The sequence below is a fragment of the Candoia aspera genome, chromosome 2 (genome assembly GCF_035149785.1).
Source record: "Candoia aspera isolate rCanAsp1 chromosome 2, rCanAsp1.hap2, whole genome shotgun sequence".
Lineage (NCBI taxonomy): Eukaryota > Metazoa > Chordata > Lepidosauria > Squamata > Boidae > Candoia > Candoia aspera.
Genome location: NC_086154.1, coordinates 75,083,705 through 75,111,427, shown reverse-complemented (window position 1 = coordinate 75,111,427; position 27,723 = coordinate 75,083,705). Strand labels below are relative to the sequence as shown.

General features: G+C 40.3%; 1 protein-coding gene across 4 annotated transcripts; it reads right to left on the bottom strand.

Annotated features, from left to right (window-relative positions):
• Positions 1-1,163: 1,163 nt before the first annotated feature.
• On the bottom strand, positions 1,164-23,720 carry CLK4 (CDC like kinase 4). 4 transcript variants are annotated; one of them, XM_063292259.1, is made up of 14 exons: positions 22,730-22,863; positions 21,953-22,024; positions 19,186-19,331; positions 11,733-11,955; positions 7,722-7,812; positions 7,289-7,355; positions 5,245-5,361; positions 4,990-5,156; positions 4,803-4,897; positions 4,400-4,529; positions 4,065-4,147; positions 3,105-3,184; positions 1,586-1,673; positions 1,164-1,502 (listed from the first exon to the last, which is right to left on the bottom strand). In XM_063292259.1, exons 3-14 carry the CDS (start codon positions 19,329-19,331, stop codon positions 1,362-1,364), a joined length of 1,428 nt encoding a protein of 475 aa, XP_063148329.1. In that variant the 5' UTR covers positions 21,953-22,024; positions 22,730-22,863; the 3' UTR covers positions 1,164-1,361. The 4 variants fall into 4 exon arrangements, with proteins under 4 accessions (XP_063148329.1, XP_063148327.1, XP_063148328.1 ...); XM_063292257.1 differs by lacking the exons at positions 21,953-22,024; positions 22,730-22,863 and adding an exon at positions 23,597-23,720; XM_063292258.1 differs by lacking the exon at positions 21,953-22,024 and having other exon boundaries at positions 22,730-22,879.
• Between the last annotated feature and the right edge of the window lie 4,003 nt (positions 23,721-27,723).

Here is a 27,723-nt window from a genome sequence, read left to right as displayed (position 1 = left end):
AAATTTAAATTTGTTAGAAAGGCCATTACAAAAATTTAAATGGTTTTACAGACCTTAATATACTTTCTTGATTTAAGTTTCTTTGAAAACAGTAGAGAAAGAGCTTGCCATTGTCTTCTTCAAATATGAGTTTGGAGTTCCTCCTGGCAGGTAGGCTGGTTTCCCTCAAGTGTGCCTCCTCCCTGTTATGGATTACCTACAATGTCAGCTCTGTGCTTTCAACATTAGCAGGAACTTATGGTCCTGCCAGTGTCCTTTTCAGGATCACTGAAGGTACTGAGCCACTGCACCATAGCAAGGTTGTGTGGCAGTGAAAGGTCGGCAGAGAGAGAGTGAGAAATGTAAGAGGGATATCTTTGAACTATAGATTTAGATATGGTGACTAAGAATACCAAGGACTGCCATGAGAACCAATCCATCAACATGGAACAAAATGACTGGCTTCATGAGAGAATGATCAGCAAGCAGAAATTCACATACTTTGGCATGCAAATGTGTTTGGCAAGATTGAGGGTAGAAGGGGAAGAGAATAGATAGGTAGATGGACCAGATCACGGAGATTAGAACGTCCTTGAATGAGCTATAGATTACCACTGAAGGCAGGATGAGATAGTGACTGTTGGTCCACACTGTACTGTCACCAAGTGTTGAGACCAGCTTAATGGCAATCTAACAATTAATGCTCTTTCTATATTAAAGTATTTCATACACGGGCATAAACTAATTTAAACTGTATTAGGATTGCTAATATTTGTTTTACTTACACATATCAATGGCAGATTAGAAACACATTCCACTTTGATATCAGAAAGTGATTACGGTTTATCTACACCCTCATCTATACACTCAGAGCAAACTGTCCAACAAAAATAGTATTTTTCAAATGTTAACCCCAACATAATCACTAAATAAGATAACTAATTGTATTTTCTGCAATATAGGTAGTGGATGGTTAAACTAACCATAATATTTTAATATGTAAGTCTAAGTGTGAAAATTTGGGGAAACAGGATAATTTTGAATTACCCTGTTAAATTTGAATTACGTTCTTGAAATACTGATTGTCCTCTGAAAACTCTTGCTCCTAATGTTACCACTGCTTAACAGTTTCCAACTTCATTATTGCCGCCTTTAGCTCAAAAAAGTACAATCACTTGTAAAAATTTATTTAATGTTTACATGATAGTATCCATGATCAAGACTGTAACTGTTCAACCAGATAGACACAACAGTATCAGGATAGAAACATACGGTTATATTGACAGAAACAACTGTACAAAATAATTCATTATTTACAACATCTCACAATAGATGTTGACAGACATCGTCCATATCATCTCCTTCAAGGAAGATAAGAAAAGCTACCTATCTTTTAGGGCATCAAAGAAGTGATGCTCCAAGGCTTCATCTAGAGTTATTCTCTTGGCTGGATCATATTCTAACATCTTGCAGATAAGGTCAAAAAAACTTTCATGGTCTTTATCATGACAATGCATAAATTCCTAGGGAAAAGAGAGAAATACTGACTTTAAAAACTTCTCTTAGAACTTTAGAATTAAGTGAAGGAAAAAAAATTGTTCCTTACCTTTAGTGGTTTGCATCGTCTCCTAACATAACGGCCTGCAGAACTATGTTCATCCCAGTCCAGTTGGTTATGATGGAAGTAACATTTCCTATATACAAAAAGGCTAAATTAGTTACCTGCTCTTTTTGCTGTAGTTCTGATGCATACAATTTTTAAGATTAGCATCATTCTTGTAATTTTATTCAATTACTTCTTAAAATGTTTCCCTTACTATAATTTGCCAATCTCTATTTCTGGGCTATCAGTATAACTGGGCAGTTTACAAATATCATTTATTCATTCATAAATACATAAATGTTTATTTCTCTTTGAGTGTTTATGATACCCTTTATGCAATCTTATGTAAATATCTGATACCACACTAAATTCAATGAAATTTATGCCAAAGTGTACATAAAGATCTGTTTTAACTGTAGCCTTGAATATAAGGCAGTAAAAGTGACAATTCCTATTTCCCTATAGAGATGTACAAACTATTAAAATTTGAAACACATTATTCTGAACATGCTGAAAGTATTTCAAGCTTCTTCAAAACAGTTATTTAGCTCAAAAATCACTGCTTTGAACTTGAAGGGTTTTCAGAAGTGGCTGGAACAATGCAGTCTGAACTCTGAATAGTGTATTCCAAACTCAACTCTTTTCAAACTCAAAATATTTTGAACACCTCTTATTTTCTTCCTTAAGTTCTCCTGTGCTCTCTTCCTCTTCTCAAGCTCCGTTCAGCGGTCTCTTCCTTTATCTTTCTTCCTGATGTTTGTTTTTAGGTTGCACACAGACTTAAGCTATTTTTCTCAACTACCATTAATTTTTCCATTAAAAAATAGTTGTCACTATGTCACAACTAAAGATAGTTGTCATATGTCACATATGCTGCCTTTCTGGCGGTTTATTTTACAGCTACTTATTTTGGCACATAGCATCAAAACTATTGCTGTTTATGTTAACTTGGAAATAAAAGCTCCCGAGTTCAACTGGAGTGAGTGATTTCTCACTCATATTTCTACACCGCCCATCTCACAAGTGACTCTATTCTTTTCTAAGTATGTAGTCTTAACACTGGAAAGGAAAGAAGGCTTTGCCTTGGTAAACGCCGTTTCTAACAATACATTTTAGAATATGATAGAAGGAACAGATTAAGAAGTACTCCAACTTTCAGGGGCAGCTTGCTTCAATTTATTTGGCTGCTAACTCACAAGTCTTAACTTGGGATGGTTTAGGAAAAACTACTTTTGGCTGCTCTTGCAATCCTAATTTATTTGGAGCAACAAGCCTGGGATTGGATGTTGCAATAAAGCATTCATTCCTACTTAGTTTTCTCTGCTCATGCAAAGGGAAAATGAAGCACAGGAAAATGGGCTGTATCCACAAGCATGCAGTTTATTTCCATCAAACCAGACAAAAGAATCAGGGTTTATGATCCTATGCAAATATTACTAGTATGACATATTTAACCCACCCCGAAGAAGCTTCCTTTGAAATTTGTTGTAGAAAACATGTGCACAATTTAAAATAAGCATACCGTGATTTTTTAATCATGTGTACTGGTAAAGGCCCAAGTATCCTCTCCATCATTGCCAGGTGTTCCTTACTATCATGTGTCTGCAAAACAACAACAAAAAACAAGAAATTAAGTATATACCAAATGTAAACATTAACAATCAGACTACACTTTGCTAATAGCAACATGTTTTTAAAGAAAAGGAACATTCCTTTAGTCTTCAGGGTTCTGGATCCTGAGAACTGTGCAAAAACCTGGGATGCAGCATTCCTCATCCGTACATTTTACAGGTAGTCCTCGCTTAATGACTGCCCTGTTTAGTGACCATACGAAGTTACGATGGTGCTGAAAAAGTAACTTTACAACCATCCAGCATCCCCACCGTCACATGATTGAAATTTGGGTGTTTCAGACTGTCACAGCATCCCATGGTCACATAATTGCCATTTGTGCACTTCACAGCTGGCTTCTGACGAGCAGAGTCAATGGAGAAGCCAGCAGTAAAATCACAAGGTGCAGTCACATGATGTCTTGCTTAACTACCACATCACTTAGCAACGGAGCTGCGGGTCCCAATTGTGGTTGTTAAGCAAGGACCACCTGTACTCAATATGCACTCTTTCTAGTGAGATGTTTAACATTTTGAATTAGAATGGTTCTGAATCCAGAATGGCTGTTTGGATTTAGAAGCAGATTGTTCTGACCTTACCGTAAATGTTCCAACAGTCTCCTGAGCCTGCCAAAAGTACTCAGAATTTGGTCACTTCCAGAATAGTAAAAACAGCACCGAAGCACTTTGATTAGGCTGGAACAATTCCACCATACCATATTAAGTTAAGCAAATTTTGTCTCTAAATATAATGTTCTGATAAATAATCCTATCCACTTCCCATAAAATATCACATCAAAGGATTGACAGATCAAAGTGGATTCAACGTTCCGTTTAACTCAACAATTCTAACTAAAATGTTATATGCATACCTGGAAGACAGTGAAGCCAAGATAATATTCAATCAGAATGCAGCCTATACTCCAGACGTCACAGGGTTGAGACCAACCAAGTGCTGTAACACAATTCACAACATTTTGATTATTTCACAATCCTCAGGTTGAAAATCATGAACTAACATCTTCTGAATAATGCTCACCTGACCTCTTAACCACCAGGCTTTTCCCCATTACTTTTAAAAACAGAAAAAGGTAGGGAGGAATAGTAACATTGCGCATATTGAAAAGTTACGTATTAAAGAGATTCTTAAATTGTTTACAGAAGATAATTAAACAAAACTAAACTAACTTGGAAAATTTCTACTAACCAAGTATAACTTCAGGTGCTCTATAATGGCGTGTAGACACTAAAGTGCTGTGATGTTCATTATCATATGTTGCACTACCAAAATCTACAACTTTAATATCTGTGTTTTTCAGGGTGCGTTCATCTCGCCTCTGTAACAAAGTTAAAAATAAGCATATTTTAATTGTATTTCTTGAAATTCTTATAATTGGAATATACTGTGATCCAAGAAATGAACTTCATAAAAAAACTCTCTATGTTCTCAGTGCTTCACACAATAATTTTATGGATTTCTGCCTTGCTAAATGTATTCTACATATGAATCTCACACTAGAAAAAGGAATATTGTTATGGCAGTGGAATATACTATACAGAATAAAAAATGTATAGGAACAACTTACAGGGAAATATGTTTTAGCACTTACCATTTTAGAATTATACTTTACTATATAATCAGACTCTACAAATAAAATATTTTCAGGTTTCAAATCTGTATGAGTCAACTTATTGTGATGTAAGACTGGAAAAAGAAAAAGAGGTAGGAACTCAATACTTAAATTCATGTATAGTATTTTAGATATAAATAATTGTTTAATTATTAAATGTACTTACAGTTTATGGATTGACAAATCTGATAAGCCATCTTCCTAATCAGTTCAATAGAAAACGGCAAAAAGCTATTTTCTTTAATAAAATCATAAGTACTGAGTCCCAGCAGTTCAAATACAATGCAGACATGACCATGATGTTCAAACCATTCCAACATCTGTACACAACGACTAGGGAATAGAGACAAAACAAGACGTTACAAAAACAGTAAATTATTTAATTCTTTAACACAGTACTAATGTTTTAGTTTATACTTACAATGTGCTACCAGGATCCAAGGTATTTAAATGCTCCAATACCTGTATTTCTGAACGAGCTGCTTCTCGGTATCTACCAACACTTTTTACAATTTTTATAGCTACATGCATCTGTCTCCTATGAAATAAAGTAAAATACTGCAAATTAATTTCAGCCTTTTTCAAGCATGTAAGAAAAATTCCACTGTAATCATGATTATTTGCAACTTACGAATATTAGATAGACGGGATCGCTTAATATTAGTATGGCCTGATTAAGCAATAGTATTAGACAGTTACCATTTAACAAAAGTATAAAACTTTAGAACATTGTTCTAAATGCAAATAATATTTAATAACATTCTTCTTATATGCAAATAACATTTAATACCATTTTCTGGCAGCGGGCGCAAGTGTGGGTGTGATATCACAAATCATATTGTAGCTATCACCACCAAACCCTACCAGACTAGTACAAGAATGATTACATACTGATCAAATCAAGAATTCCCCTTTAATTTGTAGGAGGGGGGAAAGGTCCAGCCTGTTCATGAAAGGGTGGGGGGAGAAAATTTATACCAATTTTCTAATTGCCAGCATTATTTCCCATGATAATCCAGACAGTCTCCTAATCCTTTTGAACAGTATTTTATGGAGCTTCAGGCAAAGGAGAAATCAGTTAACACTGTCTCCACGCCCTCCTCCAATCATGAGAGCATATCACATAAATACATTTTTGCTTGTCAAGAAATCTAGCAATTTTCTCTTCAAAGATAGTTGGGTATGCCAGGAAACAAAGCAACTTGGCATACTTAAGGTACATTGGATTAATTTCTCTGAAATAGGCTCAATTCAGAAGACTGAAACTGAGAAGACAGAGATCAAAATACACTCAAACACTCCAAGAGCAACCGGGAAAAAAGTTCTAGAATAGTAGTAATTTTTAACACGGCTTTCAACAATCCTAACCAATTCAAAACAATAAAAACAGAATATGAAAGACTACTAGTAAATAGTCATCTTCACACAATAAAATAAACACCTTCTTTACAATCACCAAACACCAAGACTATAAACACGTAATCCCATATCCCATTATTTATCATCAGTAAAAGGATTCAATGAAGAATCCATAAACCTTAAAAATACAAAGATCAACATTTAAATGTTGAATTCAGCAGAAATTATAGGAACTCCATTTTTCAGGATAGGAATGTGTCCCTTTTTTCTAGTGAGGACCTCCCTGCCTCAAGAGTAGTTCCCTGGAGGCTACAGAGCAAGCAGCAGGGAAAGAAACATGGGCGGGGCAGCGCCATTCTCTTCCCAAAGCCCTGCCTCCTCCAAGCAGCCAGCCACAAGAAAGGGAAGTCTGAAATTAGGCTGGGAGCCTAAGCTGCAAGCCCCTCATTTAGCGTAAGAAGGTTCTTGCTTAAAGAACATCATTACAGAAATGTACGATCATGTATTTGAGACAAAATTTACGTATCTTACCAACTACTTGTTAAAATCAATGAAAATGTGAGATATAAAATTTATAAACAAATATATAACTATGGGAGCTGCAATAATGAAAACTACTACAAAGGATCCTTAACGAATACCTGACTCCCTGTTGTGTTGTTTGCCTTATGTTTTTTAAAGTTTAATTTGTTATTATGGTCTGTTATTCTTGGGTGTGTGTGTCAACTTAATAGTAAAGAGAATGGGTTTAAATAATGTATTAAAAAGGCCAAAAACCAAAAATGGTTAAAATTAAAACAAAGTTTTAACAATGAGACAGTAAAGACTACATGTAGCTTGGGGTTGGCATGTTGTGGTGTTAAGACTTCTCTGAGCAAGGATTTGGGCTGCAAGAATTTCATCACCATGCTAGATTAACGTCCTCACTGCACAAGATGCAGAAAATTTTAAATTATTCTAGCTGGCTACAGAGCTACTATCTCAATATTTCTGAATTATTTTTTTGAAGTTTAATTTGCTTAAATTAATCGCATGTGCAGTAGGATTTCCACCTTCATACAAACACATTTCTTTTGGTAATACTTTTGAGAAAACAGCATACATACATGTGATGATCAATGCATTCTACGACTTTCCCAAAAGCGCCTTCCCCTAAAGTAGCAATAACTTCATCTAAAAAAAGGAATAAATTCCAGCTGTTATTGAACTAGCTGAATAAAGCCGAACACTATCAAGCCTATTGTTATAAAAACATTAACTTACTGTCTGCTTCGGAATGTGTTATTTTTATTGGATAGGTGTCACAAAATAGTTATCTAGCTATCAATCTAACCTTAAGCTTTATTTACTGTTGTGGTTGTCTGAACAGCAATATTTAAGAATACAGAAAAGAAAAGAAATAGAATACAAAGACAAAACAAAAGATAAAAGAGAGCAATGAAGCTTTCTTAGCCCCGCCCCCACTTCTCCTCTAACATACTATTCTAAACAGATGTTTTGCTGAAATTTTTTTTAAAAGGGTTGAAAAATATTCTATACATCTTGCTCTTAGTACGTCTCCACTTTGACAGACCAGGTGACCCTCCTCATCATCCTCTACACTCCTGGATCTTTTCCTTCGGTGGGTCTTCTGGAAACGGCACCAAGATCGTCCAGCCAATCAATATATCAGAGTGAATTCAGGGTAGAATACGCAATTCATTCAGCGGGGATATTCAGGCATTCAGTTACGCACCAGGCCACGAACAGTTGGCAGGAGCAATTTCAAATTCAGTCCCCAGAAATTCACAGGGCACAGTTTATGTTACAGAAGAAAAACATGGCAAGGAACAGATTTTCAGATAAATACTTAAAGTTGTAAGACAATAGAAACACAACACAACTTTGTCTCTTAAATATTACATTAACAGAAGATTGAAACTAAGATTACGGTCTAAATTACTTGTTTTTGCTAGTTGAAACAAGTTTTTGTCATTTTTATCTTTATAAAACAGGCCTGATCTCAAATTTTTAAAAACTGTAGTTGGTTAATATTTATCAATAGGTTATTCATGCAACTATTTGTGTTCCATAATTGGACAAGCTAAAGAAAAAAGTATTAGTAAAATCCAGTCAATCTAATATTCTGATGATACAGATCTGTAAGAACAAATTCTTGAATCTGAACGTTTTTAAATTTGAATATATACAATGGTAGTACTTTATTATTTGTGAAATATCCAAATCTTGCTAACTATTGAAAATGATTTATCCTCCCACAATAATAAAATCATTCAATGCCTAATGTTTGCTTGAAACTATTGCATAGAAGCATGTTGAATTCATTACAGACATCATATTAATGAACTAATTCCACTGTCACAGATCCATTTTGAAGAACAAGGAACAAGCTAGACAGGATTGATTCACCATGCTGTAAAACTAATTCAAATAATGATAAGACAGCTACTTTTATTTATGAGCTGCAAGATAAGAGGAAACAAAGTAATCTGAGTTTTCCAAAGTGGTAGACAATTAAACCAAATGAAAACTCATACAGTTAATACCATTCACTATAGAAGAATCTACGTGCACACACCAACACACAAATATTAAACTTAAAATATTAAGTGTCTTGTGGCCTTCAGGGGCCCTGCTCCACAAGTGGCTGGTTGTGAGACCCTGTTCTTCAAGTTGGGTTCCCGAGAACAGTTGGAAGTGTTGCTGCTGTACCAACCTCCCTGCTGCGTGGCAACCTCCCTGCCTGAGCTGCTTGAGGCCGTCTCGGGGCTGGCAGTGGAGTTCCCCAGGCTTATGGTTCTGGGGGACTTCAACCTGCCATCCCTGGGGCGTGCCTCAGAGGCAGCTCGGGAGTTCATGGCTACCATGGCAGCCATGGGCCTGTCCCAGATAATTTGGGATCCGACTCGAGACAGTGGTCACACCCCAGACTTGGTTTTCTTGCCAGAGCAGTGGCAATGTGATCTGAGGGGAGAGATAGATCTGTCCCCATTGTCATGGTCAGACCATACCCTGGTGGCCCTGAGATTCTCTTATGCCACTCCCCTCCACAGGGAGGTAGGACCCATTCGATTGGTCCGCCCCCGGCGACTGATGGACCCGGTAGGGTTTCAGAGGGAGCTGGGGGTTATACCTGGTGATCTGCTGCACGGTCCAGCGGAGGCCCTAGCTGCAGCCTGGAATAGGGAGGAGGCAGGGGCCTTGGACAGGATTGCACCTGTGCGGCCTCTCTTGTCTCATCAAACCCGGCACTCCCCATGGTTTATGGAGGAGCTGAGGGTGCTGAAGAGGGTTAAGAGACGCCTAGAGCGCCGCTGGAGGAAGACGAAGACTGAATTCGACCGAACACAGGTAAAAGCCGCCATTAAGGCCTACCTTGTGGCGACAAAAGCGGCGAAACGTCAATATTTCTCCACTCTTATTGCGTCTGCAGAATGCCGCCCGACGGCCCTGTTTAAGATCACTCAATCCCTTTTGGGGAAGGTGGGTTCAGCGACCCACCTACAGGGCCGTGCAGAGGAATTTGCTGAGCATCTGCAGGACAAAATTGCTCAGATCTGCTCCAAGTTGGATTCCAGGCGTGAGGCGTGGTCTGGAGAGATACCAGGGGAACAGGCTTACCCAGTTATCTGGGAGCAGTTTGATCCTGTTGGACCTGAGGAAGTGGACAGGATCCTATGGACAGTAAATGCCACCACATGCCAGCTAGACCCATGTCCCTCCTGGCTAGTAAAAGCAGGCTGGGAGGTCACGTGTGGTTGGGTCCATGCGATGGTTAATACATCCTTGGGAGAGGGGGTGTTTCCGGCAGCCTTTAAAGAGGCGTTGGTACACCCCTTCCTCAAGAAGCCATCACTGGACCCTACTGTTCTGGACAATTTTCGTCCAGTCTCCCACCTTGCCTTTTTGGGGAAGGTGGTTGAGAAAGTGCTGGCTTTGCAGCTCCAGAGGGTCCTGGAGGAAACGGATTATCTAGACCCCTTTCAGTCAGGTTTCAGGCCCGGTTATGGGATGGAAACGGCATTGGTCGCACTTATGGATGATCTCTGGCAGAAGCGGGATGGAGGCAGTGCATCCATCCTCGCTCTCCTTGATCTCTCAGCGGCTTTTGATACCATCGACCATGGTATCCTTTTGGGGCGGCTCAGGGAGTTGGGGGTGGGCGGCGTAGTTCTGCGCTGGTTCACCTCCTTCCTCCAGGGCCAATCCCAGTCGGTGTTGATAGGGGAGGAGAGATCAGCCCCACGGCCCCTTCTTTGTGGGGTGCCGCAGGGGTCAGTACTCTCCCCTCTCCTTTTTAACATCTACATGAAACCGCTGGGTGAGATCATCCGTCACCATGGGATGAGGTATCATCAGTATGCTGATGATACTCAATTGTATATCTCCATACCGGGTGAAATAAGTGATGCTGTGACCACCCTCTCCGAGTGTCTGGGGGCTGTGGGGGCCTGGATGGGGAACAACAGGCTTCAACTGAACCCTGGTAAGACCGAGTGGCTCTGGGTTAATGGTTCTTCTGTATCTGGGACATTAACATCTCTGGTTCTGGATGGAGTTGCACTGCCCCAGACAGACCCGGTGCGTAACTTGGGGGTCCTCCTGGACTCACGGCTCCTGCTCGAAGAGCAGGTGGCAGCCATGGCCAGGAGAGCCTTTGCAGCTACGTGCTGTGCACCAGTTACACCCCTTCCTGGACCAGGAGGCCCTTCGAACAGCACTCATGCCCTTGTTATCTCTCAGATAGACTATTGAAATGTGCTCTACATGGGGCTACCCTTGAAAAGTATCCGGAAGCTTCAGCTGGTCCAGAATGCAGCTGCGCAAGCTGTTTTTGGTGCCCCCAGAAGGGCACATGTAACACCACTGCTGCGTGAGCTGCATTGGGTACCAGTTTGCTTCCAGGTCCAATTCAAGGTGTTGGTTATTACCTTTAAAGCCCTACGTGGCATGGGACCAGGCTACCTGAGGGACCGCCTCTTCCCCATTACATCAACCCGTCCCACCCGATCGTGCAGAGAGGGCATGCTACGGACCCCGTCTGTAAAAGAATTTCATCTGGCAGGGTCCAGGAAGCAGGCCTTCTCCGCAGTAGCTCCCGCCCTGTGGAACATGCTGCCCCCGGAGGTGAGATTGGCTCCATCGCTCCTGGCCTTTCGGCGGAGTCTGAAGACCTGGTTCTGCCGCCTCGCTTGGGGTGGAGAGGGGAATTGAGTTAGATGGGGATGGTTGTTATAGACCACTCCTCCCACACTTGGACTGTTTTAGATCTTTCATCGCTTGGATTTTTATTCTTTATTTTTATTTCTATTTATAGTATTTTTATTGTATTTTATTATTCTGATGGTTTTAATCATTTGTTGTAAACCGCCCAGAGGCCTCTGACGGGAGGAGATGGGCGGGGATAAATTAGATAAATAAAATAAAATAAAATGCAGGTGGAATTCTTCATATCAAATCTTCAAACATTTATATCCACAGAATCTAATATTCCTTGAAGTAGCCTAAAAGCAGTAATATATTTATTATTCTTTTTTTAAGCATACATACCGAATGTAAGCTGTAACTGGGATCATGTTTCTTATGCTTTCTTTTATGATTCTTTTTCCCACTTCGACCAGAAGATTTGGTATAATGATGGCAATGACTCTTTTCATAATGTCTGTGATAATGCTTATGGTCATCTACATCACAGAAGTCATTTCGATATTCCTCAACATATCTTCGGTCATGATGGTCTCTCTCATGTGTGGATCTACCATCCAAGTAGTTACTGAAAATATATTTACATTATTTTCCCATTTTCAAAAAAAGTAGTTAAAAACAAATATAATTTAAAGAGGTGTGCAAAAAGGTTCCATCCTGACCTTTTTCAAATTCAAAATGCTTGTTTTATATTTGAAACAACTGTTCCATGCTTGAGTATTCAAGCTTAAAATACTTCCAAAAGAATCAGAAGGTCCTGTTTCAAATGTGAACCAGCTGTTTGAAACTCAGAAAAAATATTTCAATCTAGAGATGGTCTGTTTTGAGTTTGAAATGGTTTGGATTTTAAATGTTCTGCAAACCAGTAATATTTTCTATCATCTAATCAACTTCCAAAAATGAACAATATTTCATTAGAATCCCTATTTATCTAGAGGTCATGATGAAAAATATACTGTTTACTCTGTTTTACAAATGAGTGTGTTAAGCACTTCAGGTAGGCAGAAACTATATGAAAGTTGCTATTATAGCCACTCAGAGTTCAAGGCATTAACAAAAAACAGCAAGCAGATATAATTCAAGGTTCAACCACTTTAATTCCAAAAAAGTAATAATCAGTAAACTGTCCCACCTGAATGTGTGGACTGCTTATGCTGAACAACACAAGAACTGTCCTTAGACCAGGGTTTCTCAACCAGGGTTCCATGGAATCCTAGGGTTCTGCGAGAGGTCACTAGGGGTTCCCCGGGAGATCACAACTTATTTAAAAAATTATTTCAAATTTGGGCAACTTCACATTAAAGAGGTAAGTTTCTGTCATGAGCACTGATGGTGAGCAGGAGGGGGCCCCTATCCAGGGGGGAAAACGCATGCGTAGTACTGAGGAGTTAAGCAGCCATTCAAAGAGACACAGATCAGACCTGCCTTGACTTTTGGGGTTTATCTGTCTGGGTTTTTCCCACGCTTCTTCAGTTTGTTAGGATTTTCTGTCTAATGTAGCAGTAATAAAACACTAGAGACCTATTCCTTGTCTCAGCGTGGTTTCCTGACTGTTAGGACAGTTTCATTCTTTATTTTTATTTTAAGAACACTGTTAATGCATATATATACAGGCCTACACACGAAACAAATATAATAACTTCTGGCCTATATTTGAGCCTGAATGTGCAGGGGTTCCCAAGGCCTGAAAAATATTCCAAGGGTTCCTCAGGGTCAAAAGGCTGAGAAAGGCTGATTTAGACAGTTTATCTCATCTGAAGATATTCCAAAAACAACAAACCCATGCACAGGCCAGGATGAGAACATCTCTGAATTGGGCAAACAAAAATGCTGAGGGAGGGAAACTGCACAGTGTTGCAGAAAAATGCAGTCAAGACTTAGGAAGCCTGCATGTGCAAAGCTTCTTTCCCCAAGTGGCCCTCTCAGTACTCTCCTTCACCCTGAGAATGTATTCCTTCCACAAACCTGTGTCACAAAGTCCTGTGCCATTTCATTTCATTGAAGTTTGATTTTGGTTTTCTTTACAATAAAATAATATTTGTTTTATAAACTGATGACTAATTAAATCAAGGAATTAAGCAGTGGAGTCACTTCCTTAGCCAACAACTCAATTGAAAATAGCACTTTTTGGAAAGAAGAGAGGCGATTGGGAGTTCACAACCAGAGCGAGCAAAAAGGCACAGAGCAGTTTTGCAAGAGAGAAGTACAGTGACCACAGACCAAACATCACTGTGAGTTTATCTACTGGGTGAGAAAGTCAGGTCTTCAAACTCTTTTTGGATTAAAAACTTTCTAAAGAAAAATACCAAATTACTAACAATAATTAACATACAGATAAAAAGCCAGCAAGGGAGGGAGTGGTTTCCAGTTTCCTGCAGAGTGTGTCAGATCTACAAATGTGCCATAAGTTTGTGCTCAGTGCTGAGAGTTCCTGACTCAAGGGAACAAGCTGGTTCTCTTGAAGCTAACATGACAGAACTGGAAATGCCCAATCAGAGAAAAATGTAGACAAGACCTTCTGAGATGTGACGTTTTCCCATGATGATTTCCCTTATCAGGGAGAACAAGGGTCTTGGAGAAGAAACTTATTAATCTGAAGATAAGGAAGATGTTCCCATGAACCCAAGTATTGGGTGATGAATCCCCATCCTCTCAGACCAAGAATATCCTCTGGGGGGGGCGGTTTGACTGTAAGCGGTTCTATTAGAAACACAGACCGATGTGTTTGTAATGGATGTGGTTACTTGCCTACCCGGTGCAAAAGTTGCAGGTTTCATGTGTCATCTAGATAAGCTGCTCAACAGTACTGGGGAGGAGGCAGTTGTTGTGTCCATATTGGTACCAATCACTTTAAGAAATGTAGTCTGCCATTCTTCATAGCCAAATTTAGGCTGCTAGATAAATCCAGGACTGCCAAGTCAGCATTCTCAGAAATGTTAACTGCCCTCTGTGCAGGGCAAGCTAGACAAGCAGTGCTCAGAGGTCTGAATGTATGGATGAGACTATACTGTTAGGAGGAAAGATTTAAATTTGTTCAATACCAGGGAATGTTTTGGGAAGAGAGACGGGACCCACCTGAGCTGAAATGGAACCAGGCTGTAGACACATTAATTACAAATGTAGCAGAACAGTTTTTATACTGATTCCAGACAGCATCTGATTTGGAAGGGTGTAGATATTTCAGGAAATACTGTAAGAAATAGGACCACTGTTGGAAGTGAGTTAATGAGTGGTCATGTCAGTTAAGAAATTTTAAAAAAATGAAAAGGATATGAAAAAGGCTTATACCAACATTTGGAAAATGACATGTGTATGTTAGAAGTCTTCGAGCCAAAAACGCAGATATAGTAAAGAGAACAGAGATCTGGTGGAATGGAAAGAATCAGTGGAATACAGCCACTTCCAGGTACAAACTTAATATAAAGGGCAGGGTGGGATGCACTGGGAAAAGTGTTTCTCTTTATATATAGTCAGACTTTAAATTTAACATACTAGAAAATACTGGAAGATAAGATACCTTCATAGAATCACTAAAGTGCCAGTATCTGGCCACAAATGTGAATTAGATCTAGGGATATGCTATTGCCCAACCAATCAAAATACTGAAGATCTTGATTTGAAATAAATCAGAGATACGGTAGGATAAGTTCTTATAATAATGGGAGCCACTGATTACCCTCACATACTCAGGCATGACAAAGAAATCAAAACTTTAAATACCTAAATAATTATGTCATAGAACAGTTGATCTTAGAACCAACCATGTCAGAGATAAACACTTTAATCTAAAGTACTGACAATGTGAAATGTACCTCATGTGAGATGTAACTGTCATAGAACCAATATAATTATTACATTTAGCATATATGCAATGGGAAACTGCCAGCAGGGCCCAACACAGTCACATCTGAACATAAAACAAAACTAGCAAAAAAGAGACTAAAAATGAAAAAACTAAAAAAAGAGACTAAAATGAAAAAGCAAACCATAGTGCCTAGAGATTACTTAAAATCACAATAATTGATGCTCAACTAAATGTATTTCACAATATAAGGAAGGGTCAGCCAAAACCAGGAAGAGGCCAAAATGGACAAAAGTGTACAGGAAGTATAAAAGAAGGCTACCTTCAGAATGGGAAAGCCTATCCTAATGAGAACGAAAAGGACTACAAACTCTTGACAGAAAACATATATGGTGATATAAAGGAACGCAGAACAAGAATTTGAGAAGCATATGGCAAAAACATAAAGGAGAATAAGAACATCCTTAAACACATTCAAAGCAAAAAAAAAAGCTGGGGAAGTGGTTGGGCTACTAAACAACAAAGGCATGAAAGGGACCCTCCAGGATAGTACTGTAAAGCGATTGCTTGCAAAGGATATGAAGGGTGTCAGAGGCAACTCCCAGTCAGGGAAGGTCACAATTGGTGTACTAAATTAATATGTGCAAAGGCATTCTTGGCATGCTGTTCAAGCAGGAGCTGTGAAACCAGGAAGATCCCCATATTGTGACCAATTCTGTTGGGAAAGTGTAATCCTATTCAGAACCTAAAGTTGGAAAATTCCTGGCAGCAGAAGAACCATGAAGTCATGGTCAATCAGTCTTGTGACTGAGTTTATTTTAGAAATGTATAATGCCTCTTAACTCTACAATGAGTATGAACAGTGTACAATAAAAACAGTAATTCAATACAATTAAATAACAGCACCCAAATGCCAGAAGAAAAACAACCATTAAAAGACACATAGGACCACTGTAACCCAAGGCCCAGGAAAAAGCCAGGTTTTCAGAGCTCATCTGAACATGCCCAGGGTGGGAGCCAGATGTATTTCAGGGGGATGGTATTCCAGAGGGTAGGTGCTGTGACAGTTCCTATATCCTACTGGATCACACTGCTTGATTGGTGAGACCTGCAGCATGCCAACTTTAGATAACCAGGCCCTATGCCATGAAGGGCTTTATAGGTAACAACCAGCATCCTGAATTGCACCCAGAAGCCTACTTAAAGCCAGTGCAGCTCATGGAGTAAAGGTATTACCTGGGCCTGATGAGATATATCCATAATTGTCTACACTGCTGCATTCTGGACCAGCCGCAGCTTCTGAGTGGTTTTCAAGGTCAATCCCACATACAGAACACTGTAGCAGTCCATGTGTGAAGTGACTAAAGCATGAGTGATCATTTAAAGGGCCTCCTGGTTCAGGTAAGGAGTTTGAATCTGTTGCTGTGTATCTAGACCTCCAACAATCTCCAGACACTGCGACAAGATTTTGACAGCATCTTCTGGTTGACATGGGGTTGAGATATACAAGTCAGTATCACTGGCCAACTCATTAGTCTAACCCTGTGTCAATAGATGATGTCACCCAGCGGCTTCACATAGATGTTTAACAAGAAGGACAAGAACATTGAGCCTGTGGCATCTTGTAAAGCAGGGGCTTCAGGCTCAACCTCTTCCCCTTCATCACCAACTGATATTGGCCATGCAGAAAGGAGAAGAACCTTGCTTCCTACTTCCAATCCTCATAGTTGATCCAGAAAGATATCATGAAGGTATTGAAAGCTACTGGGAAGTCAAGGAGAATCAGGATATCCAGGCACTGACAGGGGTCATCAACAAGTGCAACAAATGCTGTCTCTATACTCTGTCCAGACCTGAAACCTGACTGAAGCAGGTCCAGATAATCTGCTTATTCCAGTGTTTTCTAAAGTTGCAACCTGATCACCTCAACAACATTCCCAGAAAAGAAGGCTGGAGATTGGGCTAAAATTGTCTGCAACCACTGGGTCCAGTGATAGATTTCAAGGCAGGCAGAACCATCCTCTCATTCAAGGATGAATTCACCATACAAGTAACCAACCAGAAGGGACATGGATCTGACAGGCAGTAAGGTTAACAGTCCCAAGGGCCATGTTCTCTTCCTCAGAAGTCACAGGATCAAGCACTTTCCAAATAACATGACCAGACTGCCCAGTCAGAATCTAACTCAGGCTCCATAACTTGCCTAGTATATTCCAATAGGTCCAACCTCTCTCTGGAGATGAGTGGGTAAGACAGCACCAGCAAGCCAAAAACAACCAGAAAGTGATCTGACCACGGCAAAGGACTGATAGTAATACCCTCAACCTTCAGATCACGTTATGACTATCCTGACATAAAAACCGGATCTAACACGTCTACCTCTGTGTATTGGACCCTTTAATGACTTGAATCAGGTTCATGCTTGCCACGGTGGCCATGAACTACATGTAGGCAGGTAAAGTCTCCAAAGGCTATCACTTTTGGAGCTTCCACTGCTATTCAATAGTAGACAGTGCTAAGCAGCTCAGGCTATGCAGCGGTAACAAACCCACGACTCCTTAAAGCCCAAATTCAACTACCCTCTCTCCACCTTCACTTTTACCTTCTCACGCCTGCCCTTTCCCTCTCCCAGGTCCTGGGCACCATTTAACATAACCATCAACATGACAGTCAATCAAACATCCTCAACCACCAGTCCATAGCATCTCCCCAAGTTGCTTCACTCAGCATCTGAAGGGCAGTTGCATGGCAAAACTAGGACCAGGGGCTATCCAATGAAGCTCACTGGAATAAGCAGCAAACAAGTAAAAGGAAGCTTTTTCACATAGTTTATAATCATTACATGACATGATGGTCAATGGAAGATTTTAAAAGGAGATTGGATAAATTCATAGAGGACATGTGTACCAAGGGTCAATGGTCTTAAAGACTCAGTGTTACCTCCAGGCTTGGGACAACATCCCCACATATGAGATATAAGGGAACAATGGTAAGAAGGGATTATGTCTCTTATCTTCTGCTTGTGAGAACAACAGGGACATCTGGGCTGCACTGAGAATGAAAATGTTGGATTAAAATAGGCCTTAGACTGATCTGCATAATAGTTGAGCTTTTAATGAACACTATAGATGCTAAAAAAACCCTTGCTTCAGTTCTATGAGAAGGGTAGGTTGTGAATTGCTGAGTGAAAATGATCAGCATCATCCTCATAGACACTAGCTCTTCATATATCCTTTCTGACTAGCAGAAATCAATTTAGGCTATGCAGTCTATACCTAAGTTGTGGGTATGTCTCCATAGCTATGGCAGAGATGAACTACAGTCAAGAGCTGGCTACTAACAAGGGCCTAATCAGATCCCTGCAAAGGAAATAACGGGGGTCCAATAGATAAGGCATGGACAATCCATTACAAACCCTTTATACAGCAATAAAAGAATCACACTGAACTAATTCTCCAGGGAGTTTAGTTTCATCACTTTCAACAGGCAGATTCTTCAGCAAAAAAAATAAAGCAACAATAAAACAAATGTTAAATATATGTACTGTATATAGTGTAATTATTCCAACTTCAAATTATATAAAGTGCCATCAATATAATTCTTCTCTTGGACAAAGCATCCAATTAATATGGGACATGAAAATTTACTTTGAAAGCTTAGCTCACAGGTGACTTTGCAGAGCTTTCTAAATGCATCCAAAACAATTAAAGTACAGAAATAATCCTGCTTCCTTTCCTTACTATGACAAATGATTATCACCTTCTAGAACTCCAGTGAACAGCATAACTGGAAGAGGAAATCTTACCCTTCTCTCACCAAGTAAAAATAGGAATACCTATCATTTATAATACTCATTAAGCTACTTTAAAAACAAAATACAGTAACTATATCAAATACATATTGCATTAAATCAAATAGAAATATACTTATATAAATTTAATAAAGTAATATAGCATCTTATACTTCATTTATAATTAGAAAATTGTAGTTAAGTACCTGTCTGCAGTTTTAAGTGATTTATAGTGTTTGTAATTTCTTTCACTGCTATGAGACTTCTTCCTAACCTTTTGGCTATTTGTAATCTTTTCTTCTTCTCCTCTATCATCCTCTTCAGAGTAATAAGCTCGTTTTGAGTGCTTCATCTTTTAAAAGAAAACATTTCAAGATAAAAGTATTACATGCTAGTTTAATGAAAAAATTAAAATAACAAATTAAAAGCACAACCTTAAATGTTAACTCAAAAGGGAGTCCTATTATTTCAGTAGGAGTTGGTTTTACTTCAATATGACAAATGTAAGTAAGGCTATATTCCTATTTCAACTTAGTGAAAAGAAACCTCATTAGACAGTGAGACTTATTTCAGAGTTACCATGCAAAGACTGGTTTAAAATTACTTAAATCTGTAAATACAGAATCATTTGTTTAAATGCTAGAGGATTCCTGGCCATTTGTTGTATCCCCTCCCATTCTACTTCACTTGAACCTGAGAGGATATACTATCTATTAAGGCAAAGAAACACAATAAATATTCAAAACAATTTAGATTAGAATGTCTCAAGATGTACAATGAAAATTTTAAATAACCAACTGCATACTTGGGTCTGTGTCATGAACATAGGGAATGAAATAATATGAAAATATATAATGAAGAAACTGTTATTTTATCATTTCAGCTTACAGGTAGACTTCATTTAACGACCCTAATTGGGACCAGCAATACCACAACTAAGCAAAGCGGTCACCAAGTGGGAAATCCTGTGCAACAGTGCTTTCTGGCTGGAAAGAGACAAGACTAGTCAGTTTCACACCTTCCACTTTTGTTTGCCTCCTAACCACTTCCCAGCCCTGTGCATGCTTACTGTCTTGTTCACATCGAAGGCAATGCGACTGCAATGGCAGCTTGGGACTGGGAGCCCCAGGCATGCTAAACAAACAGCTTACTCTCTTGAAATCCCTTCCTCTCCAATCTCTCCACTCTGCAAGGCGGAGGGAAGCAAGTGATTTCTGTAGGCAATCTCTCCTTTGCCTGACCCTTCTTCCTCCTCCAGCAGAGAAGAGAGATTGGAGAGGAAGAGATTAAAGAGAGTAAGCCATTTGCTCTTCTACACATCAAAAGCAATGCAATCATGCAGCAGAAAAGGGTACAGTAAGCTGTTTGTGTAGTGCCTGTGGATCCCAACCCTGGGCTGCCAGAGCGATTACATTGCTTTTGATGAGTACAAGACAGTAAGCAGGCACTTGAGCATTTCAAAGGGTGGGGGAGCGGTTAGGAGACAAACAAAAGCCAAAGGGGGAAGGATCAGGCTCCCAGCATGATCACATTGCTTTTGATGTGTAGAAAAGCAAACAACTTACTCTCTTGCAATCTCTTCCTCTCCAATCTCTCCACTCTGCAAGGAGGGAAAAGGAAAAAAAAAAACACAGTTCAGGCACAGGACAATGTGTACTGATTGCAATAGCAATCACATGACTGAAAGATGCTGTGAAGGTGGTAAATGGTCATAAATTGGCCATAAAGTTATTTTTCAGCACCACTGAAACCTCAGTCACTGAATGAGTGATTGGTAAGCAAGAACTACCTGTACTGTTTCTTAACAAACTGATTTAAGAGCTGCTCTTTTAAGACTTAATCACTGTAACCCAGTTTAAAGAACAATACCATTATAAATTAAAATCAACATTAGATTGTTACAAAAAGTAATTCACAATCCTAGGCCACTTAAAAATAAAAGAATACTAAATTTTTAAAATTTCTCCATTCTAAATACTCAAGAAAAAGTGGCCCAGAATAAATATCCATAGAACTGAGGCCTTATGCAAAATCCCCAAATTTGGAAGCCATCACTAAAAAGGCCCTATTAACTGGGGTTGTGAACGTAATTTTTGTGGAAGATCTTACTTCCTGAGCAGATCTGTAATGGTTCAGATATTTCAAATAAACAGATCCTAAACAGTTTAATTAAATTACTTTACAGGTAGAAATCAGCACTATACTCCATATTCAGATTGTCTGGCTCCCCTTAAGAACAAAGATGATCAACTTCACATGTTGAAGTTTCTAGACAGACTTAAAAGATAGTTACATGTCCATTGTCAAACATGATGGTCAACTGAAAATATATACACTATGTGTCAAATGAGTATAATACAACTACTCTCTTACTACAAATAAAATGCAATATTATTCTAGATAAAACCCCCGAAGCTAAATTTTATGTAAAAAAGGGGTATGGCAATTCAGTGGGCCAGGGATCCTTAAATTTTGAGTAAAGAATGTGCACTAGCAAAATGATTGACACCATGGCTCCGTCAGTCCTATAAGCATCTCTGAGGATGCTTATAATCAACCTCTCCGTTTACCTTTGTTTTCTTTCAATGCAGGTAAAATCCAAGTTTACTCTTAGAAATAAAAAGTTTTGGAGGCTGATTGCGTTCTTGCTCTCTCTTAAATAAAAATAACCTTCAGAATTATCTGACTACTACAATTTAACTTTATAGTTTACCATCACTATTTAGATCGCTAAAAAATTCTACATATCTGTCTTCTCATGAGCAGGCAGGTTAACACTTCCAAGATGTCCTGGACCGGCCATTATTACCATAACTCATGCCTATGACTAGTGTATCTAGTAGGTATGAAAGATGTTGACAGCATTTACACATTGTGTTAAGCCATGGTTTATGAATAAACCATGATGGCTGTGTTTACAGAACATGCTAAATCAAAAACCCCGTTATGGTTTGCTGCAATGTGTAAACTCACTGAAGATCACTGTTGACAGCTCCTACTGTATGTCTCAACTACCTTTTGTTCAAGAGCATGTCCCAGCTTGCACTGGGAAAGAGAGGTGCCATAGCATTTATAAATTGCAGGCATCCCTGACAATACAGTACAGCAAACATAGCGTAAGACAGTGGCTTCTCAGCATTAAGTGAAGTGATGCTCCTTTTCCGACTGACTTTCTATTACCATCTTGTGGATCTGTTTTAGAGGCAATTAGTAAATTCTTAAAGTAAAAGAGCAGTGAATCTATCTCAATACTATTCGGATATTACACTAAGTCGGAATCTTAATGTATCAAGGCTGGTGATGATCATTCAGTGCTGAAAGATACTTCTGATACACTCAGAAATTCGACTATGCTGCCTCCAGATCTAACACAGAGATGCAGTACATACTTGCACACCTGAAGTCCATATTTAGTCCCTAGCATCTCTACTCGTTGGATCGCTGCTGACGTGCAATCTGAATCATACTGAAACTTATGATCTAACAAGCTAAATCAATTTAAGTCACATCGCTTGCTTCCTACTCTTTTAACAGCTAGCCTAAAACTGCAATAATTATCCTCAGGAAATGTATCGGATTGGGGGAAAAAATCCTCTTCGGTATTGTGCAAGCACCGCGGCGGGGAAAAGAAAATTTAAAATTACAGCAACTTTTATCATCGATTTGCTCTCCTCCTTACCCCAAACGGAGCGCCAGCGCCTCCTTCCCAACCCGGGAAATCGCCACAAAGACGTTCTGCCTCCCACCTACCTTTTTCCTCTCGACAAAAGCTGACCTGATGAAGGGAAAAGGAGCGCTACAAATTTCTCCGTCACTTCCTCGCCATGAGCAGCCCAAAGGACCACCAACTCCACCGTTAGCACGCAAGCAAACAAACAAAATGGCGGCTTCCTTTCTTCCTCCCCTCCCACTTCCGGAACTACGTCCTACATCCGAGAGCGGGAAGAAGGACGCCGCTTTATCGCGGGGAGTCCTCTAGAGTGGCCGCGGTGTCCACGTTCTGCGTAACTTTAAGCGTCGTCGCGGAGAGTGTTGCTGCCCGAACGTTTGCCGCAGAACTACAGAATTTGGTTTGGAGCGGTGGCGCAGCAGCGCTTCGTCACCACACCCCGAGAGGGAAGGAAGGAGAGCATGGGTCCGGGAGAAAATCTATCTTCATGGTCGCTAAGAGTTGATGGCCCAGGAAGATAGGATGTGAATACTTTTCTAAGTCTATTTCTCAGGGATTTTGAATGCATTAAATGAGTGCGTCTGCAGCAAAGAGGATAAGCGACCTTTCCCTTGGAAGCGAATGCGGAATGCAACGGGGAAAGGGGCCGGAAGCAGCAGTGTAGCTCCGAAGTACCCATTATGGGGCAGTCGCAGACCAATGGCCTTTAGACCCACCCCCACCCGCCTTGTGGCGGTACTGGAATCTGCGAACCATTTTAGAACGTGGGGGTGTAACTCTCGTTCCACACGACGGAGGATCCTGGCTTACGAAAAGTATTAGGATATATGTTCAATTTGTTACTGCTTTTAAGTTTGCAACTAGCCTACTTTAGATAGATGTTAAGATTTATCAAGTAAGACATTCTGAAATTCGGACTTAGCTGTATAGTGCATAATAGCTCTCACTTTTGCTTCAGAAGAACGCCGCCTTTCCTCAGAGCAAAGCATAAAAAACGGCGAGGCTAAGGTATAGGTAGTTTCTGGTTCTCCAACTTTCTGTGTCAAGAGAAATGAAGGTCTCGTACGTTCCCCTCCTGCGTCCACATCGTCAGGCTTGTCCAGGGTACAGTACTGTAAAAACTGAGGCTCCGCCCACATATCGGCCGTAAGGTGGAAGCGCCTGCCGGAAGGACGTGAGGGGGTTGGGTGGAGGGATTATGACGTCGGAAGGAGCGATTGGTTAATTTTTCTGGCTTCCCAGAAGTTGATCATTACGGCGCGTGTTTAGGTTGATGTCTTCGTATGTTCAGTGCGCGAGGAGATGTGAGCAGCCTTTCTTTGCTGGTTGTAACGGTGAAAGAAATTACTGTACACGTGACTGCTTCCAGATGAGCTGGAATCCTGAGAGTGCGGGGTACTAACTCACATGGAAGGAGGCTCTGAGGCTCTCCAAAGCACACGTTCCTTCTGGAAATGTGGAGGCGGCTTTAGGTCACCAGCGCAACTGGGAAAAGGGCTGCTTAAAACTATGTGGATTGAAAACGCGGATGTAACATTTGGAGAAGGTAGCATGCCATAATGTTCTTCCTGTATAGGAACTGCCGTGCTTAAGTTAAAAACATTCGTATAAGTTTATAGAAAATATTAGGGGAAAAGGAAGGAGAGCAATGTATAAGTAGTTTGTCATTACATTCATTAAAAAAAATACGAAGTTTCTGTTTAGTTTCCAAAATGTTGCAATTTTTCCAACTGTACTGAGAAAAATAAAACAAGACCAGGAAAATAAAAAGATTTTTTCTTCTGTATCTCCCCAGGGATTTTCCCCCCAAGCCTTCATTTCTCTAGGCAGGAGGTAGATCTACTGACAGAGATGGGACCTATGAAATGATAATGGTTCCTAAGTCCACTTCTCTAGTTACCACAATGGAGCCAGGTGGAGTTACTACAGGCCTTGATGATGCCCCAATTTCACTCTAATCAAGATAATGCTCATGGTGTGCTGCATCAAAAGTAATCTGTTTTACATATACATGGGAGGAAGGTCTGTTTGGGGCAACTACTGCCAACTGTTATTCTGTGCAGGAATGGCAGAGACCTGTTGGTGATGAAGGTGTGTTATAATAGTCCATAAGGATGTCACCTCGCCAGAGCTTCCTGTCGGTCGTCAACTCCCCCAGGGACGAGTCCGTCACCTCTAGAATATCATCCATCCATCTTGCCCTTGGTCGGCCCCTCTTCCTTTTGCCTTCCACTCTCCCTAGCATCAGCATCTTCTCCAGGGTGTCCTGTCTTCTCATTATGTAGCCAAAGTATTTCAGTTTTGCCTTGAATATCATTCCCTCCAGTGAGCAGTCTGGCTTTATTTCCTGGAGTATGGACTGGTTGGATCTTCTTGCAGTCCAAGGCACTCTCAGAATTTTCCTCCAACACCACAGTTCAAAAGCATCGATCTTCCTTCGCTCAGCCTTCCTTATGGTCCAGCTCTCGCAGCCATATGTTACTACAGGGAACACCATTGCTTTAACTATGCGGGCCTTTGTTGTCAGTGTGATGTCTCTGCTCTTAACTATTTTATCGAGATTTGTCATTGCTCTTCTCCCAAGGATTAAGCGTCTTCTGATTTCCTGACTGCAGTCAGCATCTGCAATAACCTTTGCACCTAGGAATACAAAGTCTTTCACTGCTTCTACGTTTTCTCCCTCTATTTGCCAGTTATCAATCAAGCTGGTTGCCATAATCTTGGTTTTTTTGAGGTTTAGCTGCAAACCAGCTTTTGCACTTTCTTCTTTCACCTTCATCATAAGGCTCCTCAGTTCCTCTTCACTTTCAGCCATCAAAGTGGTATCATCTGCATATCTGAGATTGTTAATGTTTCTTCCAGAGATTTTAACTCCAGCCTTGGATTCCTCAAGCCCAGCTTGTCGCATGATGTGTTCTGCATACAAGTTGAATAGGTAGGGTGAGAGTATACAGCCCTGCCGTACTCCTTTCCCAATCTTAAACCAGTCCGTTGTTCCGTGGTCTGTTCTTACTGTTGCTACTTGGTCGTTATACAGATTCTTCAGGAGGCATACAAGATGACTTGGTATCCCCATACCGCTAAGAACTTGCCACAATTTGTTATGGTCCACACAGTCAAAGGCTTTAGAATAGTCAATAAAACAGAAATAGATGTTTTTCTGAAACTCCCTGGCTTTTTCCATTATCCAGCGGATATTGGCAATTTGGTCTCTAGTTCCTCTGCCTTTTCTAAACCCAGCTTGTACATCTGGCAATTCTCGCTCCATGAATTGCTGAAGTCTACCTTGCAGGATCTTGAGCATTACTTTACTGGCATGTGAAATGAGTGCCACTGTTCGATAGTTTGAACATTCTTTAGTGTTTCCCTTTTTTGGTATGGGGATATAAGTTGATTTTTTCCAATCGGATGGCCATTCTTGTGTTTTCCAAATTTGCTGGCATATAGCATGCATTACCTTGACAGCATCATCTTGCAAGATTTTGAACAGTTCAGCTGGGATGCCGTCTTCTCCTGCTGCCTTGTTATTAGCAATGCTTCTTAAGGCCCACTCAACCTCACTCTTCAGGATGTCTGGCTCTAGCTCACTGACCACACCGTCAAAGCTATCCCTGATATTGTTATCCTTCCTATACAGGTCTTCTGTATATTCTTGCCACCTTTTCTTGATCTCTTCTTCTTCTGTTAGGTCCTTGCCATCTTTGTTTTTGATCATACCCATTTTTGCCTGAAATTTACTTCCGATGTTTCTAATTTTCTGGAAGAGGTCTCTTGTCCTTCCTATTCTATTGTCTTCTTCCACTTCCACGCATTGCTTGTTTAAAAATAATTCCTTATCTCTTCTGGCTAACCTCTGGAATTTTGCATTTAATTGGGCATATCTCCCCCTATCACTGTTGCCTTTTGCTTTCCTTCTTTCTTGGGCTATTTCTAGTGTCTCAGCAGACAGCCATTTTGCCTTCTTGGTTTTCTCTTTCTTTGGGATGTATTTTGTTGCTGCCTCCTGAACAATGCTGCAAACTTCTGTCCATATTTATTCCAGGACCCTATCTACTAAGTCCAGTCCCTTAAATCTATTCTTCACCTCCACTGCATATTCCTTAGGAATATTAGGAATATTAGTGATCTCATATCTAGCTGATCTGTGGGTCTTCCTAATCTCTTTAGTCTGATCCTAAATTGTGCAAGAAGAAGTTTGTGATCTGAACTACAGTGAGCTCCAGGTCTTGTTTTTACCGACTGTGTAGATGTCCACCACCTTTGGCTGCAAAGGATGTAGTCAATCTGATTTCGGTGTTGTCCATCTGGTGAAGTCCATGTATAAAGCCGTCTCTTAGGTTGTGGAAAGAGAGTGTTTGTTATGCAGAGTGAGTTGTCTTGGCAAAATTCTATCAGCCTATGTCCTGCTTCGTTTTGTTCTCCCAGGCCATGCTTACCTGTAATTCCAGGTGTCATTTGACTGCCCACCTTAGCATCCCAGTCTCCTGTGATGAAAATAACATCTCTTTTAGGCATGTTGTCCAGTAGGTGCTGCAGATCCTCATAGAACTGCCCTACTTCAGCTTCTTCAGCATCTGTGGTTGGGGTGTATATTTGGATCACTGTGATGTTAGATGGCTTGCCCTGAATTCGAATTGAGATCATTCTATCGTTTTTTGGATTGTATCCAAGCACTGCTTTAGCCACTTTACTATTAATTATGAAGGCTACTCCATTTCTTCTGAGGTCCTCTTGTCCACATAGTAGATCTGGTGGTCATTTGATGTGAAGTGGCCCATTCCAGTCCATTTCAGTTCACTGACGCCCAGAATGTCTATCTTTAATCTTGACATCTCACCAATAACCACAACCAATATGCCCTGGCTCATAGATCTTACATTCCAGGTTCCAATGGTGTGTTGATCCTTAGAACATCGGATTCGCCGTTCACCACCAGCACTGTCGGCCGCTAGCCGTCCTTTCGGCTTTGAGCTAGCTGCGTCATCGCGTCTGGGGCTAGTTGAGCTCATCCTCTGTTCCTCCCCAGTAGCATTTTGACCATCTTCCCACCTGGGGGTCTCATCTTCCAATGGTA

Bases quoted from the DNA above. Each gene is read 5' to 3' on its own strand.
- CLK4 (XM_063292257.1), bottom strand. From the start codon at position 23,638: ATGCTTTGCTCTGAGGAAAGGCGGCGTTCTTCTGAAGCAAAA. The intron at 19,332-23,596 runs GTGAGAGCTATT...TTCTTTTAAAAG, and splicing joins GGCGTTCTTCTGAAGCAAAA to ATGAAGCACTCAAAACGAGC. The intron at 1,674-3,104 runs GTATGCTTATTT...TTTTGTATATAG, and splicing joins CACATGATTAAAAAATCACG to GAAATGTTACTTCCATCATA.